The following is a 22,500-nucleotide window of genomic DNA, read 5'->3' as shown; positions in this document are numbered from 1 at the left end:
TCAATAACATGTTTCTGGTGACACGCCAGGTGCATTCTTATGGCACTAGAAGTTCGGAGCATTTTTATTTACCGCAATGCAGGACTAATATAAGAAAGTTCTCCATCAGTTTCCAAGGTCCTAAATTTTTTAACTCTCTTAGTTTTGAAATTCGAAATGCAACAAGTACCGCTTCCTTTTGCTGTAAACTGAAAGCATTCCTCTTATCATAAATAGTAATTTATATATATATATATATATATGTATTTTTTTTTCTTCCTTTGCTCTTTTATTTTCATTTGTTTTGTTTTGTTTTTTTTTTTTTTCTTTTTGTCATTTCGCTTTTTTTAGCCTAGAACTATGATTAGTACGACTATCTAATATACTTATTTTAAGATTTACTGTAACTCTGCCATTGATTTTCCCATGTGTAATTATGATAATATTTTGTTCTATTTATCTAACTGAGGGAGCCCATTCCTTATAAGCCCGGTGGCTTCTCTTGGGCTTCCTCGCCATGAGAGTTTAAGTAATTAGATTTCATTTGATTTGTATAATTTTTTGGCAAACAAAACAATAAACAAAACAATAATAAACAATAAACCCCCGTCTGCAAAGCCTATGAATCACCTTTTGTATCTGAATTAGATCAGTTTACCAAAGAGGTTGATAGTACCTATCGTCATGATGTTCTTGGCTTTGTTTTCAACTGAACGAGTAAGTTGTCCCACTGCTGACAAGTACTTCATGATGTAAATACTTGGTGCAAAGTTCACCATGTTTTGTTCGCCGCAGCCATATGGAAGTCTTAGCAGACCCTCCAAATTCAAAGTTGGTCCCATAAGATCACCTGTCCAACAGATAAAACTCGAATCTGATTTATAGTGCTCGGGAATCATTTTCAAAGAGTAAAAAGAAAGGACTGCGACCTATCCCTTTAAAAACTTTGTCTCAGTCAGATGACCGTGTCATAAGACATTGAACTAAAGCTGTTAGCTTTATCACCTTCGGAAAGGAAAGAAACCAGGAGCACTTACCATTTGTACGGCAATTTCGGTGAAAAATTTCTGTCAAATGGTACTGGTATTTTTTGGGGCACCAAAAACAGGAAAGGGATTGAGTTGTACCATTAACAAAATACCGGTAAATTTTTCACTTTCTCTCGACATGAAGCCTGGCACTGGTAATCCAAGCAAATGGTACAGAAAATTTTGGTCGTTTCGGTAAGGGAAAAACGGTAATACCTCGGAGGGTATTACCTTTTTTCCGGAGAATTTCCACCGGGATAAACTGTTCCATTTTAATTCTCCCCTGAATTTTCCGGTTTTCTATACAAATGGTAAGCGCTCCAGATTGCTGTTTTAAAAAAAACAGAGGGTAAAACTGGTAGTGGGGTTCATGGGTGTCGGGATTAAAGCTGGGTGGTCAAGTCTGTGTCAGGTGTAAACAAAAGACGTTGCAACTATCAAAGACGTGCCTACAAATTAGTGAATGTGAGTGGATAAGAAGCATTTTCAAAGCAAAATATATCGCATTAAGAAAACGGTCAAGTTATTAGTAATGAGTTGTGCAAAGACGGTACTCACCGACGGTAGAAACAACTGCATACACCGAACCAGCAACCACATTGCTGGGCAATGCAATCTTAATGGTGTCATTAAAATAAGATTCATCTGCAGGAAATTAAACAAAAATAGAGAAGAAAAGTTGTAAGTAAAGAATAAAGAATAAAATGCGTTTAATCGGGTACAAAATCACTTACTTAGAGGTTTTAGAAAGAGTTGATAACCTTTTCACTCCAAATAGTAACCAATGTACAAAAACACTTGAACAAAATAGTACTCTGCAAAAATTCTATCAAAGAGGTTGTATTTGAATGGTAACACGATGGGATTTTATCCACAGACTCAAAAGTTACAACAACATACTAAATAAATAGTACTATGTGAAAATACTGCTAAAGAGGTTTTATTTGAATGGTAACACTATGGGATTTCATCCACTGACTCAAAAGTTAGAACTATATACCAAATAAATCGTACTATGTGAAAGTACTGCTGAAGAGGTTTCATTTGAATGTTCAGATGGATGAATTTTGTCGATAGATTTTAAAGTCAGAGAGACAAAACATCCTGCTTGGGTCTAAGGGTGAAAGGCTTCCTTTTCTCTAATTAAATTGCAAGATAATTGAAAAAATCCTCAATCCAAACAGTTTAAACCCAAGCAAGGTAACTAAAGTACCTTTGAGGCATACAAAGTTGTTATAGGTGTACTCCTGACGAACTCCTTCGGGCTAAAGAAAAAAAAACACATCCCGTCAACAAACGGAATTGTTACATGGCTGGAAATTTTTTTCCCAACAGCGCGCGCTCTAATTGGTTACGTCGAGGTCACATGACATCTAACAATGCAAATGTTTCCCGCCAAAATCTCTGAGCGAGGAACATTGCAAAATCTACGACGTCCGTGCAGAGCTACCCTCGAATGTTGACCGACAACCGCCGTTAACAGCGAGTTTTAATGAATTTCCAGCTATATAACAAATCTCTTAAAGACTGGTCCCTCGAGAAACAGTTAATTTTGTTTCCCTCGAATCTCAAGTTTGTTGCTTGAGCTCCCTATCTATACATATATAGGTATTTTCAAGCCATTTTCATTCACTAGAATTATTTTAGATAAACATAACCAGCTCATTTCCTAATTTGAAAAGTAATCAACTTGAATCTGACATTTATCACAGCCATATGAACAGCCATACGGGAAACAGTGAGTGCGGTTTCGAGGTAGAACTCATCATGTCCGTAGGGCCGGTCAATTAGCGCTGTGTTACATCTCTCAGTTCAAAAAGTACGTTACAAAAAGTTAAAAGTTAAAATATTTTAAACTTATAAGTAAATATAAAAAAAAAATACAAATTTCGAAATTGCTTTCTCCCATTAGAAGTGTCAGCGCCGATCAAAATACGTTTTACATTTACTGGTGTTTAATTAAGCTTTGAAACGTCATGATAAATTAATTCATTCCAAGACAAACTAGAGGGGGCATATATCCGCAGGGGAAGGCGGGGGGGGGGGGGGGGGGGGGGGGGCTTATAATCGGTTGAATTTTTTTGTTTACAGGTAGATGAGCCCATAACTTGGGAAGCTTATAAGTGAGGCGGGGGGAGGGGGGGGGACTTATAAGCGGACGTTTACGGTAACACATGTCCATGACGGTGAATCCACCATACCTCCACCAGCAGCTTCCTTATAACAGCATCAGTAACACCCAGAGTCATCTCCTGTGCGCCAACTTCACAGGCAGATGTCGCCAAATCCTTGGCCACCACCTTAAGAGGCATCTGTCCCAGTTTCTTTGGAATGATACTAAAGCGCACAGATTTGGCTTCACTGCTGCACACACAGACGTCAAAAGAGGAATTGGAGAGTATCCTGTAGTGCAGAGACTCCTCCAAGCCCACGCGAATCTGTTTTGTCAGAGAAACAAACCATTGACTTGACCAGTGCAAAAATAATACAAAAACGGAATTTTGACATCAACACTTGATTCCTGGCACATAGAAGGATCTGTTGATTGAGAAAATAACTCACCCCTACTCTAAATTTCAATTTTTACATTTTTTTTTTCGCAAAATTGCTTCACTAAATATCTTTGAAATTTCGTCTGAATTTGCTTTTTTCGGCTCCACTTTTCACGTAATTACTTTTCTTCACGATTTCACTTTTTTATTACCTCTAAAGACAACTCACCCTACGAGCAGAGCTCCTTTTGCTTCTTCTTGAGTTAGGAGGTGAAAAGGACGCTCCGCCTGGATCGTGTCAAACCTTTGAGGACACTGACTGCAGCCCATACTTCTGGACTGGTCAATCTTGTTCTCTCTCGCCAAACTGTTTTCTTTTTTCCGAGTGCGAGCATCCGTTTATTGATTGATCGATGGTCATCACCGAGCCCAATGTAGCAAGCACACGACCACACGGGGGGGGGCGGTCTCCCCCCCAAAATTTTTTCGGCCCTTCGGGCCTCCATTTGGTCTAAAATTAAGGGGGGGGGGGAGGGGGCGAGGCCCTCGGGCCCCTTCCCTGGATTCGCCACTGAGGGTAAAGAAGGGCTCTGCTACCAGTGTGAAGACAACAGAACAGGTTGTCTAGAGCTTGGGTTTTCAAAAAACTTTTTAACACGTGAGCATTATGAATTATTTAAGAAAAGATTTCGTATTTCACTTACAGTAAGACACTTAGCTTTTTTAGTTGAAGACTGAAGCTATAATAGACACTTCCTCCTCGCGGATATATAACAGAGTATGGGAGGGTGCATGAAACAAAAACGAACTTTTTAACAAAAAGGATTAAGAAGTCTTTAAAAAAGGTTTCGTATTTTACTTACAGTAAGACATTTGCTTTCGTAGTTGAAGACTGTTGCTATAATGGACACTTCCTCGTCGCGGATAACAGAGTATGGGAGGGTCAGTGAAACGAAGAATGACTGGAATACTTTCAGTGTGGCAGGTTTGGAAACTCCGAGACCAGATGAATTGGACATGGCAAATGCACTTGCTATCCAGCTAGTGGTGGTATCAGGAACCTTGGCCATAACCACAGCTTTTCCAGTTACGTCACTGTAATTCAATTAAAATATAGATGCTTAGTTGTCAATTGAATGCCTTAATTAATCAATTTCGTCGCTACTTTGGTTTTTGATAGCTAAAATTTTTCAATTGACTAAAAATTCTCAAATTACCACAATGTTGAGACGCGTTATAATAAACAATTATTATCCATTTTCTTTTCTATCCGTCTTCTCATTGGCCAAGAGCCTACAGTTAATTTTGACAATAACGCACCTGACAGATTAGTTAGTTATCTGCTAGCAGATTACTGACTGATCTGAGATAGGTTGTACACTCAATACATTACCTCCAAAAGAAATGTCAGTGTGTTTGGCATTACTTTCTTCAAGACAATGTAAAATAAAACAATCATTAGATTTGGTTCTTACAATATCCAGAATAATCAAGGTCTCAGCATGTGTTATTAGCCTCGGTCTTCGGCTCGGCTGATAACAATTAGCTCGACCTAGATTGCGCGATACCAAAGTTCAAGTGAAACTAAAAGTTCCAAAAAGTTGTGTACAGTCAGACAATTATTGAACGAGGGTGTGCCAAATATGGTGATTTGTTAGTGGTTAAGTAGAGCAATTATTTGCCGATGCAAATAATTGATGTTAGAGACACGTCAGAAAAGCACGGTGCGCATGAAAGTGGTTTCACTGATTCACCACATGTTGCAATTTTTCGGCCCGATTTTTTTCTACACAAAACATATGACTAGAACACAATCGGCCTGACTTTCTAAAATCTGTGGCGCTCCAACACATATCTGAAATTAAATAGACGTCGAATTTGACCCGATCTTTTTTATTTCGCGCCTTCCCTTAGGATAAGAAAATCGGCCCGATAAATCGTAGCCTATAAAGCGTATCATTTCAACCGAGGTTAGCCGAATAGATGACTTTCTTATATTCGCAACCATGTCTTAAGGCCGCAGAACATTTCTGTGATTTTCAAATCTTTAAGCAGCACATCTGATGTAAACAGTTACTCACCAAGAGAACCAAACTTGGACTTTCAACCCGGTTTTATTCACAGGAAAAGGAAATAAACGTTTCTCGAACTACATCTCTTGCAAAAAACAGTGAGTTCATTTTATTAAAAAAATTCCCCAATTTTCAGGGAAATTTACTCAATTTAGTTTTACTTTTAGGCTTAATTCTTAACCAAATTCAAAATTTATCAGTATCGCCTTGTCTGTAAGTAGGTTGCCTAGATTTCATCCACACCTGGTCTGCAAGTATATACCGGTCGATGCTATGCCTTTGCGTGGATTCAATTAACCTCTGCTCTGTGAATGGAAAAGTCTTCTTCCAGATTACAGTATTATGTTGTCTGTAAAAACATACGGCTTTAAAATAGATTCCGACATTATCTCGTTCCCGACGAATCAACCGAGAGAAGACATGAGGCTAAAACGGCGGTAGCAATATAGAGCCGATATGCGACGAATTGAACACGCAAGAAAATTCCCGACTGATCTATAAGCCCCTAAAGTAAATAGTCATAGCGCATTCCACAAAGTCATTGATAATTCAAGCAGTAAATTAAAATTTCATAAGTTTTTAAATCTCGTAAAAAAGTTTCTAGCTCAATTTTCTCAGGAAAGATAATTTAAAACGGAAAGAATCGACAAATCCAGAAAAGGGACGATATTTTTAGACGTTCACCTCCTGTTTTATCAAGTGCCTTGCGTTTTAATGTTGATTAAACACTCCTGTTCCTTATTGACCTCTGCACTAACGTGAAGTATTAATGTTAACACCACACAGCAAATTGAGGCCTTACTTAACTATCACCTCTGTCCATAGCCATGTCTCCGGAAACTCTTTACGCACTTTAATTTGGGCTAGACCACACACCAGGCGGCGTAGACATGAAAGGTGAATCTGTAACCCATTACACTAGAATGTATTTTACACTAAAGAACTTGTGGCTTATGAAATATGATCACATATCAGGAATCTTCTCCTGCAAGTATACCAGGCGGTATTTGATATTTGATTTGATGGCTTTTTCTTTATCTTTACTAACAGCTTTAAATTCTCCGCACTATTGTATGAGACGATTTTTTTCTAATAATTGTTTTTTTTCACCACATTTGGTCTACATAGGTTTGGTTACTCATTTTAACCCTTTTGTCTTTATACTTATGTGATGCAGCGTTCAAACTTTGTCAACTTTTTTATATATTTTAAAAATTTCACACTTTGTTTTCATGTTAAGTTTCAAGAACCTTCTACTGTTAAATTAAGCCCTGTACTATAAAAATTCGCAGGAATCGAATTTTAAATGATTGTCAAACTACAACTCTTGCAAAATAAGCTACTTCAATTTTTACCCTTGTAATTTATAGATAAATTTGCTCACTTCAGTTACCCTTGGGTTAAGTTCTTAATTAAATTCAATATTCAAAAGGAAGGTCAAACGTTTAGGGTCGGTTATTTAAACCAAGTCCAACTGAACTTAGGCCGCGGTTTAGCAAATCTTTGGACCTCTAGATCTCTTCCTTAGTCGGTTATTTTAAGACAATGAGTGCTTTTCCAGTCTACGCCTTATGATTTCATGAAACTTTTCACGATAAACGGTGTTAAGATAAAAGCGTTATAGGCAAAATGAAAATGGCTTAGAACGCGGTTTTGTTAAACACTGGCTAAACTCCGTTTTAATAACTGGACCGGATTATACTTTTAAATGCGTAAATGTATGAATGAAACAACATATAAATGATGATATAAATCTGTGATAACATGTTTAAGATTGTGTAACATCGTGATCCCTCAATAGCTACTACATCCATCGCTATTTTAAATACATGATACGACTTAAGCTGAAACAAGAACTCGACAGGCCAGTAAGTGCTAAATGTCTAAGTAGAACATGAACGTTTTCGAGCCGGTATTTTTAGATCTGTCGAAATTCAGATGCAAATAACTGTACAAGACCGCCGGAGACACCAAAAATTTTACCAATATCCGCGCCCTTAACAAAATCTCAGCAGAGAAATCGCTATAGACACCGTAAAGAAAAACTATATAAACCTCTCATTTCAGCTACAAGGATTCTATATTTTCCATTTATTTTGTCCGAGACTGTAGTTTAGACGCTACCTTTTATGCTGCTACTCGATGCTACAGTTGGTGTCTTGTTTAAGAAGAGTCCTTTGCAATCAACATTGTTTTGGTACCTTTTTTAAAAAGGGAAATTCAGATATGAAGGTTTTGTTTGCAATAACCCGTATATATTCATACGCCTGCTTACTTTACCAACTCCTCACTCCATAGCCATGGTTCGGCGAATTCCTTACGTACATATCCAGGCTTCTGTCTTGATTTGTTTTGCTTTTTACTGGGTTGGCGATTACTCTCGGTAGAACTCGGTTGCTGTGATTGCCATCCGAATAGTCCAAATCGGCGACGATTGCATCGGCGACGACTGAATCGGTGACGATATCGACGGATCGGCCAGCCCCAGCTATATGGTCTCCAGCGCCTAGTACCTAAAAGAAATTCGAATTTCACAGGCACATCATAAAACAAGGCCGTCGATGCAATGGCTAAGAAAGAAGCATTGATTTGTCATGATTACACAGCTTTTTAGGTGTTGTTTAATATAACTTAATTTTAATCTCTTACTCTTAACCTTTTTTAACGTGTTAATTTCTTCGCGACCTAGTCTGACTTGACTAACACATTTATCGTTGACGGTAGAAAATAAGTCAATAAGTTTTAAATGTCCCCACACTGCTTGTCTGACAGTGCGAGTTTTATCAGGTTCACAGTGAAACCTTCAGTCTCTTGACTGCTGTCTACTGAGTTGGCTAGAGTACAGGGACCGGTTACATAAAACCTTTACTTTAAATGCTCTATTAAGCAGGATACTTAATTATCCTTCAAAAATTACGTGTCCATTGCGGGTGATGTTGCTCACAACATACCAAACACTTTCAGTCGTTCGTTTCTGCGGAATCCACACAAGTTCCGTAAATTTACGTTCTATTTACCACTTAAAAGTATTAAAAATACTTAAAAGTATTAAAATGCCCAATTTATTTGTGTTTTTATGCCTACATCACTCCCATTTACACAGACCTTCCCTCCCTTCTACCTTACACACTGTTTCAGTAGAGACTTGGTAAACCTTTCATTAGGGATGCCTATCCCGTACTTTAAACACCTGTAATACCACAAAGGTTGCTAGGTGCATCTATTGCTCGAATTTTTTTTTCGTTTTTTTGATCGTAGTATTATTTTTTTACAAAGTCGGGGTGGGGGGTGGGGGGGGCATATCCCGAACACAACGCCTTAAGTATGTTCACTTAGATCTCCGGCTGGTTTAGGATTTAAGAACACAACGGACTCAAAAATAGATTCAAACTGCACAATACAGCTCGTAACTCTTGTCATTGAGATTTCACTAACACGTCAGCCCAACATGCTAACATTAGTAACGTATTATCACGTGTAGTTATATACTAAACAGGGGAAAAGTTAACTGATAGTTGAAATTTGTGAATATTAAAGTAAAGATTAAAGACTGAATTAGTTTTAATACTGCAAAGACTAATCAAAAGTTTTAAGAGGCTCAGAAATAATAATTATTTTATTTAATGGTATAAATATTAATCATGAAGAAAAAAGCATTTAAGCTTGTTAAGTCAATTGGTAGGAGAATTTAAAAATTCGCTGTTGTTTTCAAATTTTAGCGCCTTGATTCCAATAAAGTAGTGTCACGATTGGAAAAGAACATGTTGCTGCGACCCGGTTACCAACGTAGTTTATTTGTTTGGACTTAAGATGGACAGTTCCACTCTAAAGAGCACGGTTAATTGTTTACAACTAAAGTTTTACTACATTTGGAAGAGACAAGAGTCGTCGCAAGGTGTATATGGCTAGGCAAGAGGGAGGCTGTGAGAAGTGGATCCCAACGCTACAGAAACTAGGGAGCTTAAGCAATTAAGGCGAGAGCAGCAGTGATAAATTGAACTTAAAAACTGAATAACAGTACGCTCCACTTCAGTAATGATTACCATACAAAAAGCTATTTTAGTTAATGTTGTCAAAAACTCTAGACGACAGGGCCGAAAAAGTAAGAAATGGTTTTGTTTCTGAATTCATCTCCTCTTCCTTAAGAGACCTCTGACAGCGGATGGAACGGTTAGAGAAAGAATCCAGGTTTAAGGGGACTTAAGGTTGTTCGACTGGATTTTTGGGGGAGATACCTCCCAGTTTGAGCATTAATTACGTCGCCATGAGTAAAGATATGGAAAAAAAGTTACCACAACTGTATTATATAAAGATGAAAATTTCTTATGATTTGGGTTTTATTGCAATCGGAGTCGCCATGGCAACGTAACGACGCCATTACGTTTTTTATTTATCTTTGTGTTTCTCTGTACCAGGAGTTTTTTCAAAAAATCGCTTAAGGGAGTTTGTACGTGCCATAATTGCCTTAATTATGGCAAAGTTTGAACAAATTCTATGAGAGCGTTTTCGAAATATTTTGAAACGAAGTTTAAGCATCATATAAACAGTGAAATAGCATGCTATCCACACAATTAGCTAATTTTTTAAGAAAATGATAAGCTTTGGAAACGCGGCTTCATCTCATAGTGGTTTGATTCCATTGAAAACTGGTTACAAAAAAAGAGTGGAATTGCTCTGGGTGATCGCGAGTATGAAGAATTTTATTAACTTTCATTCAGCTGCGTTTTTTTACAGTTTTTGCACGTAGTTTGGTCCACGCCTACAAATTTTGCATTTTTTAAAAAAATCGCTCGATAAATTTTTTATAAATTTGAAAATCCCGAGATCAATCGTCAATAAATATACCCTGCAAGTTTCAAGAACATTGAAAACAAGGAAGGCATTTAAATAGGGCCTCAAATACGACCAATTTTCCCCCCAGATTTCGTGTTTACAACTTAGCGTCCTCATTATTCACTGGCATTGTTTAAAAAAACTCCTGGTACAGAGAAACACAACGATAAGTGAAAAAACGTAATGGCGTCGTTACGTTGCCATGGCGACTCCGATTGCAATAAAACCCATATCATGAGAAATTTTCATCTTTATATTATACAGTTGTGGAAACCTTTTTCCATATCTTTACTCATAGCGACGTAATTAATGCTCACAAGTCCACGAATTACCCGGGCTTTTCCTTTTGGATTGACACTTGGAACAAGTCCAGAAAAATTCGCCAGCATTCGACCCCCCGGAGAGCTTGCTCGCAGGCTATGATTGCTTAGGCTCTCTGACAACAGGGCTGCAACGCTACCCGAACTTTTCCACGATACGATACAGATCGCGATACAAGGGCCACCGTGATATGATATACTAGTATTACTATGCGGGACAAGAATAGTTCCCATTGCTTGTGGGTGGACAAGACGAGAAGCACGGGAAGCAGGGATGGTTTGCTTTTTTCTTGTTCCCAACACAAATCGCCTCAAGGTGACTAAAATAAGGAGACTGGATTTAAGACAGTGATTCCCCAAATTTTCGTTTTAGCATACGTCATTGTATCGTAACATCGCTATATCTGGTTCAAATGCGGATATTCCTACCTTAGAAGAAATATCGCGGTTCACACATGCATCGATATATCGTTGCAGCCCTCCGAAACGATACACACAACTGACAATCATCAATAAAATTGATCTGAAAGAATGCCATTCACTTACAGTATGAGACGCGCTTTTCGCATCGAGCTGTTTGGATGCCGAGGTCAGAAAAGTAAATTATACCACTTTCCTGAAAACAAAGCGGTAATAATAAGTCAGGGTTACCATTTATTCTCTGATTATTTGTATAATAATAAAAGTCAGGGTTTGAGCTAGGATTTGATCACTGGGGGACAATTTGTCCCCTTGGCTAAAATTTTGGGGGACATTTTCATTTTTTAGGGGCACAGAAATTTGTACACCCTTCTGCTGATGCAAAGGGGTTTGTCTTCTTAGCAGGGCTTCTGATAGGTCTCGGAAGAAAAAGTCTAATTTCGCGGGACTTTTAGGGACAAATTCGCGGAAAAATCGGCCGATTTCGCGGGCGTTTTCGGGGCAAACTTCACCGAAAAGCAATCGGTAAAAAACGGCCGATTTTGTGGTTATTTTCAAGGCAAATTTCGCTCGAAATCGATCGATTTTGCGCTGATCAGACCAGCCTTTTTAACGTTTTTCTAACAGAGGTCATCATTTGCTCTTTCAACAAAAATACGCTCCAGAAATGAACCAATGGCAAAGCCTTTAACATCATGGCTAGTGCCCAGTTTTTCGCAACATAATCTGTTTGCGCGTTTCAGTGACGAAGTTCCAAGATAAATTTGCAGGTTTACGGCAAGTAAATAGCCCCTATAGCTGAAATAAGTTTCAAATATGTTGTACAGACATGTATTTGATAAGATTTCTACTGAATTTCGCGGTATTTTTCGTGTTTTTGTGAATTTCGCGGCTGCGCGAGCGCGCGAAGAATCAGCAAATAGCAGTAGAGCGTGACTGAAACGTAACTTTGGAATGATAAAATATACTTCCACGTTCTGTTTCAGCTTGCAATTTCTGTACTGAAATAAATCTGTGTGTGCTTCCTTTCGAGTTTTTTCCCTAAAATTTGAAGGGGACAAATTGTCCCCTTGGCCGTTTATTAAAGGGACAATTCCAATTGCAGTGCGGGATTGGCGCGGCGTGGCTCAAACCCTGATAAAAGGTAATAATAATGAGGCTGAAATGGTTTTGTAGACTGTGTAGGGTATCACTTTGGGTTATCGCCGCCGACCTTGGAGTAATTAACGATCAACGATATCACGTTTGTAGACAACAAAATTGGCTTAAAATTAGGCTTGAAGTTGGTTAATCTTAACCACCTCCCGTGTCGGCCACTCGCTGGAACGAATGACTTCCCTGAGTAGGGGACGACTGAATTCCTCCGAACCACAGCTGGTTCCTTGCAGGACAGACTTCAATGGCTTGTTCCAATATGGCTGTAGACGTTACTTTAACTAACGCCTATAACCTCCAATGCATGGCACTCTTGAAAACCAAGTCATTTTATTTCATTTTTTCATAAGAATATGTTTTCTCTTGTATATATATTGATAGATAAGCATTCTTTTTTCCTTTAGCTGTGTAATCCTGATTTTTAACCGTGTTGAAATGAAGATTACTACTACTACTGCATTAGCCTGCGAAAACAGCCGTCTCTCCACGCTTCTCGCCCCTGGGGAGGTTTCGCTAGGAGCGACGTCTGCGCCTAAGCGACAGAAACTCCATGCTGATGACGTAAATTAATGTTTACATGATAAATCCGATAGTCATGGAGTTCCAAATCTAAATTTGCTCAATTTTATGTTTGTCCTGGTCCATTATGGTAAAGTTTAGTGTTCTTTGGCGAACGAACTCCAGCAAAACTCAAATCCTTCTGCTAAAGAAGAATATATTCCACGAGAATTGACTGTTTTGTAGGAAGATTCATCGCGTTTACATTTGACCTTTGTGACCGTTTCTCGTTTGTCGGTCGTTCGTAAACAATAGCTAAAACAATATAACTACTACGTCGACCAATCAGAGCTCCTGACCAGATTTCAGACAGTATGGAATTTCTTTTGCTGAGGGGCAAACGTCCCTCCAGGCGAAAGGTCCCTTTAGCGGCAAGGAGCGACGGCTGTTTTTGCTGGTTAATATGGCATTGCCTGGAACAAGCCATTAGTGAGCTTATGCATACACATTTGTGAGGTAGACTTTTTGCATTATTGGGCAATAGTTTAGCCAAAATTTTCGGAAAAATCGTCTCTACAAGTGTGAAGAACCTTAGCAATACAAGTTTGGTAGCGTCAAGGCATATCAAAAGGAAAAAGGCATCGCTTCCAGTTGACGTACCTCGCTCAAAAACGTCTTTCCTTAAGTTCCCCACTATGATATGTCTACGTGAAGTTTATTTTTTCAACAAAGCTGCCTTTTTTTAAATATTGTACCAACCTTAAATTCTTTCGAAGCATCAAGTGGCTTTGTGCCAGAGCAATCTGATCGATAATCTCCAGACGACCCAACATCCTGAGAACTTAATACATTTATTGCCTACAGAAGTAAACAGTATGATAACAGTCAGCTCTTCCATTGCCGAATCCCTTCTGACGTCATTGTTTGCAATTTTGCTCATTAGCATACAATTCAACAACCTCGTTCCCAGGGCTCGCTCTCTTGTTTCGAGGGAGGAAGACAGAGAACCCTAGGAACGAGGTTGTCAAGTTAACCTATAGAAGACGTCACCGAATATAAAAATTAGATTCACAAATTGAAAGAGCTAGTAAATTTGAGTAGTTTGTGCAATTTTCAGCACTTTGCAATCACTAACAAAGGAAATAATTATAGGCAATGAAAAACTTCGAAATTGCTGGGTGGTGAAAACGAAACTATGAGTAAGTGCCGTTAACGTAGATGGAGAGGAGGGCAGCAGACGCGTAACGCGTCCTTAAATAGCTGACCACAGGATTGTTTTCTCCCAACAAAATGTTCCCTTAGCCCAGACATATGACCATTCAAAAAAGAAATAATGATCTGCAGCTCTGGGTCGAGTTGTTTTAAAATTGGATAACCCTATCTACTGGATAAACCTCTAATACGTATTCACTGGACAGTGATTTATCAAGTAAATAGCGCTGTCCAACGATTGAACAACTGGTGCCTGTTAAACAATCCCGCGAATCCCGAGGGTGACCCATTAAAACAGGTTTCACAATGAAAGGTTTGAACCCAGGAGTCAGTAGGTTGAGCATGATCGTCCGGGTCAACGTAGTCTTGAATAGGACTGTTGTTACAGTCCAAGCAGGTCAAGCGTTTCCGTCGAGTCGCCAACGAACTAATGAATTCATTAATGGAAAAATGATTTCGTTTGTTGATTCAATAATCCATTCATAAAATGAACAATGCAATATTTAAATTCAGTCTCGATTCAATAATCGAATACTGACTCGATTACTGTTGTTTGAAAAACCACACTTTCCACAAGTCAACCTCAGAATTTTGTTTATTCTTCTTTTTTTTGCTGTCAGTAATTAGTGCAACAGACCTGACCTCTTAGAAAACACGATGGTCAAACTGAGATCAGTGTATGTGCCATGATTGGTGGTTTTCGATCCTCGGCCTTTGTCAGTTTCTTTGCGTTTGCGTCTGTCTATTCTAGCTGTTATTTTGATTATAGGCAATGAAAAACGCAATCGTAAACGGTAGGAAAAGGGAAGCAAAATACGATTGAACACAACAAACAAGAATAAAGAACAGATAGACTTTGTTCATAAACCAAATCAACATTTCATTATTGAATCGAGGTCCAATTTGACTATTAGATTATTCATTTTATGAATGGATGATTGAATCGACAAACCGAATCATTTTTTCCATTCGTGAATTTATTGGTCCACTAGCGACAGGAACGCTTGACATGCTTTGACTGTAACAGTGACTGACGTTTCGACAACCTGTGCGGTAGTCATCTTCAGAGTCAAAGCGAGTTGTATTGAGTCAGTTGATGGTATTAAAGGCTGGTTATTGGCCTGATTGGTCAATCAAGTCGCGAAGTTTTTGGTCGTCTGTCAGTTGAGCCGTGATGTCAGTGGCTATGAAGACTCTTAAATATCATTGGTGCATTTCGATCAGTCTATTGTCACAGCTAAATAGCCGTTTATTTTAAGTCAAATTGTCAGTTGTCCAGTCATTCTCTCGTAGATAGATTTGCTCGAGTCCGTCGATAAGTCGTTTGTACGGTGCCGGTCTCACTCTAATGGTCAATACAAAATTAAGTAGCTTACATAATCTGTGGTCAGTTGCTTTCCTTCTTTCAATAGATAAACACTTTTGTCAACAGCAGAGAGGGCAACCTGAGATCCTGGTGCAGCCGTGATAATGATTCTGGTGTTTTCTCCTGGTTTCCTTACGCTGTCGGCAAAGCGTAAATTCACCTGTAGAAAAACAAGTTCAGGCATAGGATGATTTTCATCACGTCAGGCGGATTGGTTAGAGACAGTGGGTCTATCTCAGCGGGCGGGGGAGGGGGGGAGGGGGCTACTCAACAAAGGTTTATATGGTGAAGCTCCGCCCCCGAGGTCCAACCCCTTACCTGTAGAAAAACAAGTTCAGGTATACACCCATTTCAAAAAAGGTTGTCGGAGAGAACAGCGAATGGCAATTGTCGAACGGAGATTGTACGACCGAAAGGAGCTGTGGGTTTTGAATATTGATGGTAAATAATCAACTATCTAAGCTAGTCAACGATGACTGCTCCATTTAGTGGGGACGTTCGATTGCGGGTTATCTGGTTTGTCCATGTTCTTCAGCATTCGGTTGCAGAGACTTCATTTTTCTTGGGCGTTTCTGAAAGAACAGTTGAGCGCTATATTTCTAAATTTCTTGTGACTGGCGATGTAAAGTCGGAGATAATAGGCCGTTCATACGAGGCAACGAGAAACGTTTTTTATTGAAAAAAGCGTGAGTTTCTTTTGTCTTCGGAGTCAAGAACCCTCAGAGAAACGTTCATAGTTGTTGTTGATTTTTACGCAAGGTGAAAGTAGCTTATGAAATTTTGCATATGAAATAGCGTAACCACAGTTCCTTTCGGTCGTGCAACCTCCGTTCGACATTCGCCGTTCTCCATTCTCTCCGACCACTTTTTTTGAAATAGCTGTATATACAGCTATTCGGAAAAACTGCAACAATTCCGAAAAGTATTGTGGATGGTTTTGAGTTTACTGGTCCTCAAAGAAATTTGAGAGAATGGCAGGAATAGGCATGGACGAATGTTTGCGAGTGCTAAAGGAAAGCGTCAAAAGGGGAAGTTTAAAATGCAGACTGCGGACTGACTACGGACTATTGTTTTTAGGGTTAGAAAACAATGGCAATATTGTTGTCACGTACTCATTTGCATGGTGAAAACAATAGTCCGCAGTCTTCAAAAGTAGGTTCGACAGCTACAGTGTTGATCTTATCCCATATTACCTTTGGGGATTGTCGCGTGCACATTTTTCCGACAACCATTCTCGAAATAGCTGTATATGGTATTTTCATCAAGTGGTGGCTCTAACCCAGGGGGCGGGGGGGGGGGGGGGGAGCTAAACTCAATAACGTCTTATACAGAGAGGCCCTACCCCGAGGTCCAACCCCTCCATCTCTTATATATACCATTTTTGACAGAAAGGGTACCCCTTTCGTTTACCTTTAATTGAAAAAACTGTACCCCTTTTGCATACAAAATACAGTTGAACCTGCACTAAGCGGCCACCTATTTAGCCTCACAGGCAGGCAATTCTAGGGGAGCTCGTATTTCTTCCCTCCTCACAAACGCCTGCCCAACCGAAAACAACATTCCTTTCCCATTGTTTTATTTGCGTGGTCAGTGACCAATCAGCAGTTGAGAAATGAAGTGTTGATGGGCTAAACACAACTAAAACGTGACCCTAGAGTTACCGTTTTCCTTCTTTCTTTCCTTCTCTAAGGTTATGCAGTGCATGGAGTATTAAAATTTCACTAAAACGTTTTTTTGCCGTTCTGAATCTAACATTTATTAGAGGTCGGAAAGCTTTCCCAGTGTTTCATGCAGATCGAGTAATTATCAGATTACCCTACGGTCAAGGTCAACTTTCCAGAATTTGGAAAGTACAAAGTGATTGGCTAAGCCTGGGAAAGGAATGTCGTCTTCAGTTGAGCAGGCGTTTTTGGAGGGGGATGAAAGACGAGCTCCCCTAAAAACGCCTGTGTGGGAGGCTACCACCTATTAAGCGCCACAGTATATCAAGCGTCCAGTAACAAAAGTCCCGATATAATTGAAGAAGAGAATGGGAAATCAAACTTCTATTCAGCAGCCACCTTTTTGCCGTCCCAACGAGAGTTCTTCCATTGTTGTCACCTCTATTAAGCAGCCACCAAGCACTTGATACACTTTGTTTGGCTTCATTTTAAGAATATGATGAAGGAAAATACAGTCCGAGATAGACGGCGACGACCGATTGTGGACCAGCAATGCTGCTCCTGTCGTCGCGTGTTTGTTTCAAAATAAAGTGATGTTTCTGTTAAAGATTATGCTCATGTCATGCTAATTTATGGCGAACCTCAATTTTCTTGTGAAAATGAGTTTTATTTGCATGAGAATGAAAAATCATTTCCATATCAAAGGCTGAGCACTTAACCTCCTTTTGATACAGAGGCCCGGGGGAACTCGGAAATGGCGTATTGCCAGTACCCCAGCCAAGGGTGGCCACCTAATGAACGTTCAACTATAATAAGACTGAATAAATCGTTATAACAGCAAGTTTTCTGATCATATTCGTGTAACAATTATTTAAACAAAATTATATCGCCATAGGGCGCGTATTGTCGAAGCATTTTAATAGCGGAGCTTTTTAATAGCGGAGCGTATGAAGTTAGTTTATGAAGTTAGTTTATGCACGTTTGTATTAAGATTTGACTGAGACACTGATCTGACCCAGTATGAGGTTTGATATAAGCTTAAGCTTACAGAACTTTAAAAAGCCTTTAGTCGATTATTATCACGTTGAAGCGTAACTCTTTTAAAATTTCTTCGCAAATTTGGCGCTTGTCAAAAGTTAGAACCGGCTGGCCGTATAGGTGATTTTGGAAATTTTTTGAACGGTTTCGCTAATTAAAGGTCCACGCGTGCTTCGATGGTCCTGAATATTGAAGGAATGCAATTTGTCTTGAAAAATTGTGAAATACTGCATTTTGTACGAGGTCTGTATGATAAAAACAGCGCCTCATAGTACTCTTTCTCCTCAGATGTGGTGTATCAAAAAAAAAAATAAAACATTGGTTTGCACGCACCCAGATTTATAGTTAAGAATTTGTAAACTTGTCGATTACAAAAAATTCGGCCTGATTTGTTTTCCACGCCCTATCTACTGTGATCAAGAGCCATCATTGCTCTTAAATTTGACCGTACACCTTTTTGGGTGACATATAAGGCTATATCAACTCGATACAAGATTTGTTTCACTCCAAAATCACTTAACTTTTCAATGGGAGCTTCGCTTTTAGCCGTGGCTAAATCTATATATTAAAATACTTAAATGATAGATTTTCCAAGCCTTTCATATACTTCAACCCGTGAATTCCCTACCCCGTGATATTCCTAAAGCCCGAAGAAGGTACCCTTTTGGACGGAGCCATTATAGGGAGTGCCCCCAGGGGGTCTAATCAAGGGAAAATGGAACAAGTTCGTCTAATGAAAAGACCGACTGACTTTTCCATTTACTATTTTCAAATTTAAGTTCTTGTACTAAAAACGTTTATTCTACTTCTTGGCCGGATGTTTAGTGATTCTATCTTTCTTTAGGGAGGGTGGGAGGGTGCCTATTTAAAGGGGATACTTTTTAAACATTTTTTGACTCCAGGGGAGGGGAGCCATTTCAACGGGAGGCACTTATTTGAAGGAGGGCGCTAGTTCGAGCATTTAGGCTCAGATTTTGAAGGTGTAAGCACGGAAAGAAAGGTTAGACATTCGAAGGTACTGCAAACTAGGGGGGTCTGGAGGCATGCTCCCCCCATGAAATCTTTCAAATTTAGGGGCTCAGATAAGCCATTTCCTGAGTTTTCCACAGGACATGATCAAATACGAAGGATTTCCTTGAATAATAGCCGGGGGCGATTATTCGAGGGAGGCGATTATTTCAGTTATTGCTCACTGGAAGTCGTGCCCTATATATCTTGTTTTATTACCCCATTAAATCAAACAATTATTACATCAAATAAACTGAACATGGGCCTTTTAAGTGTTCCAAATTTGGTTCCTGGATTAATTTTTAGGGTTTAAATAATCAAAAATCAGTTTTGCTGGATCAGATTCCAGTTCAACTTGACAAAGAGGAGGTAAAAGAAAGAGAAGATGGCGAGAGGGGTGGGTGACTATTTTAAATATTTCCATCAAAGGGAAGCGATTATTCGAGGGAAGGCTATTATTCAAGGAAATACGGTAGTTAGTTCTTTAATTTACATCTCTAGTGTTATCGATAAGGTGCAGTGTTTACGCAAAAAAGGGTAAAACAGTGACGCCATCAAGGAGGTTATACACGCAAAGGGCGAAAACTCTACCCTTCAGACGAGCAAATACACCAATATAATCCGAAAGATTTATCAATCCTCCCGATTTAATAATAAAAATGCTTTCAGAAAATGAAAAAATATATTTTTTCCAGATTTCAGCTCTACGCACGGGCGCATGTGCGCATATGGGCGCTACCCTCCTTTTTACGGTATTATTTTGGCGTCTGTAGACAATAGAGACCTTTAGATTCTAAGAAGAAAACGACTACGAGCACGAGATTTTTTCAATACTAAGTAGTGCTCGCGCGTGAACCAGCGTCATTTTGGCGGGAAGACGTGGTAGTCGTCGTCATTCTACTACGAGTTTTAGCGAGAATGTCGTAGTGGGGATACAACTTATCAAGTGTGAGAAGTTTTCGCATTTTGCAATCAAGAGAGGTCTTAACCTCCCTCAAAAACGATAACATTGCTAACTTTTCTAGTGAAAAAAATACAATGAAGAATTCCAGGGTGTCTATATTTTGAGAATACGCGAAAAAACTTAAAATCAAATCTCGTAGTCGTTCTCGTCCTCGAGTCTAAAGGTCTCTATCAAGACCCCATTTACACGGGTCCAGGCAAATTTTTGAACTTGCACAGGTCCGCCTTTCATTCACACGGGCCCGCGGATACGTGCAAGTTTGTGAACGGAAAATAGTACTGCAATATGTAAGAGAATTTGCACGGTTCCGAGCAGACGGGTTGCACAGGTCCGTTCAAAAATTCGTTCGGAACCGAGCAAACGGGGTTTAAAGGTGATGTTACACGGGACGATTTGCAACGACGATTTTTAGCGCAACGCAGTGTTGCAATGTTGGAACAATGTTGTAACTATTCGAAACAACGTCGCAACGATGTTGCAACGTTGTGTTGCGCTAAAAATCGTCGTTGCGAATCGTCTCGTGTAACAATACCTTAAGAGTACACAAAAATGTGCTGTAGAATGAACACTGATGATCTACCTTGTTTTCCAAAGTGTCCTCGACATCAATCACCAAGTTATCAGCCACAGTCTCCTTGTTTTGGTCATCCCTCACATAGAACAGTAAGACGCGGCATTTTGGCACCATCTTCCGGGTTACATTAAACTCAATGAAGCCCTGGCTGGTGAACATATCTTCGTTCTTGGAATTTTTGAATGTTTTCATGCCAGGTTGATAATCAACGGGATGCAGTTTACGTTCCTGGGCCACAAGCTTTCCACGACTAAACACCTTTCAATTACAAAGAGAGAATACATCCATGTAACTTAGAACACTGCAAAACAATCAAGCCATTTCCTAACCAGCGTGGCGAGCGTTTCCGCGCGATTTCGTCAAGAAAGTTCTGACGAGAGCTAAAAAACTCAACTGTAACTCGATTGGAAGCGCTTGCTATGTAGGCAAGCCATTTCTCTGTCAATTGCCATAACTAAGAACTGTTTGCCGCCAGTAAAAAAATATAATACAGTTGCAATCAAAAGCTAAATTTCAATTTTGACCCAAAGGAGTAAAACAGGAAGTTGGAAAAGGCAGTCACGAAAAAAAAAAGGGTTAAAATAAAATAAATGATTGTGTACTCACTTGCAAATGGAAGTTGATATTTCTAGTATCATTGCTAGTACTGAAATCAAACATAATCTTAGCACTGGATCCAACCTGTTGAATATGAAGGTTTGACAACAAATAATGAACTGTTGTTATTAACGAGTTTAGGATTTACCCTTTCACCCTTAAAACACAAAATTCGCCTTATATAGAATTCTCAGAAAAAAACACAACTACACTGAAATTCTGTCAAAGAGTTTACATTTGAATGGTAACACCACACCACAGAGTTTCGTCCAAATATTTAAAAGTTAGGGTGACAAATACTCTTCACGATAACCACACAATCAGAGTATTGACTGAAATATCCAGATAAAACTATAGAGCACAAAAGAAATACAGAATACCGTGTGGTGCTAAATTTTTGCGTTTTTTTCGGCGATCCGCCAAAAAAAGTTTCCCGCAACTGAAAAATTTACTCCACTGTAGATACCGGTATGCTGTACAAAAACTTCGCTACACAACAACAACAACAACAACATAAGCTTTATTTGCATGACTATAATTATGTAGTTACAGTATTGCAAGAGCTTTAACATAAAAACAAACAAACAAATCATAACGATGATAATGCAATGCAATGATTACTATAGTCAATCAAGTGTCATCAGCATGATTTGATAACAAATTATTACGTAAATCATTACATAATGAGACAAATTTCAACAAATGTGAATTTACGGAAAAATTCTGTGAATTCATCAATTTAATTATTAATTCTGTGTAAGATAGCTGATTAAAGTCGACAAAATTTTATTGGATTTGATTGCAGAATTTCTCCCTTGGGATTGAGTATTTTGGACAACAGAAGAGAAAATGAAATTCGTCTTCAATTATACCAGAGTTACAAATAGGGCAGAATCTATCGTTGCGGGAAGTTTGATTATATCTATACAAAACTAATAAAAATAGTGCCTGTTGAATTTAAATCGTTAAAATGTTATTTGAATCCACTAGAACGCGACTTTCTGAAAATCGCAAAAATTAACTCCTAGCAAAAAATAATAATTCTCTTCCCTGCAAGTAAAAATCAGTTTCCGCAAAACATAAAAAATCGTTCAACTCGAAAAACAGTGGTCTACTTTTCTTTGAGTTTGACTCAATTTTTGTGAAGGTGTGATGAAAACGAGCAAACTGACCACTGAAAGTAAACCGAGGGGCCTAGTCCCCTTAACCCTTTAAACCCTCAGATCAAAATTTGAATTCTCATTTGTTGCCCCTATTCATTTCCTACAGAAGTAGTGGGGAGA

At 39.0% G+C, this 22,500-nt stretch overlaps 1 protein-coding gene across 1 annotated transcript in view; it reads right to left on the bottom strand.

Moving 5' to 3' along the window:
- Positions 1-22,500, bottom strand: part of LOC140939248 (ovostatin-like) — a 70,529-nt gene that overhangs the window by 14,314 nt on the left and 33,715 nt on the right. Inside the window, exons 14-24 of the mRNA XM_073388827.1 lie at positions 21,227-21,301; positions 20,627-20,878; positions 15,386-15,535; positions 13,557-13,655; positions 11,271-11,340; positions 7,847-8,084; positions 4,363-4,594; positions 3,209-3,445; positions 2,221-2,272; positions 1,566-1,652; positions 656-829 (exon numbers count right to left, since the gene is read on the bottom strand). Coding sequence (XP_073244928.1) covers positions 656-829; positions 1,566-1,652; positions 2,221-2,272; positions 3,209-3,445; positions 4,363-4,594; positions 7,847-8,084; positions 11,271-11,340; positions 13,557-13,655; positions 15,386-15,535; positions 20,627-20,878; positions 21,227-21,301 — 1,666 coding nt within the window. The remainder of the gene's footprint in view (positions 1-655; positions 830-1,565; positions 1,653-2,220; positions 2,273-3,208; positions 3,446-4,362; positions 4,595-7,846; positions 8,085-11,270; positions 11,341-13,556; positions 13,656-15,385; positions 15,536-20,626; positions 20,879-21,226; positions 21,302-22,500) is intronic.

Source organism: Porites lutea, chromosome 5 (genome assembly GCF_958299795.1).
Source record: "Porites lutea chromosome 5, jaPorLute2.1, whole genome shotgun sequence".
In the NCBI taxonomy this organism is placed as follows: Eukaryota; Metazoa; Cnidaria; class Anthozoa; order Scleractinia; family Poritidae; genus Porites; species Porites lutea.
Note: the sequence above shows the minus strand (reverse complement) of the source record. Positions and strands in the feature narration are given on the sequence as shown.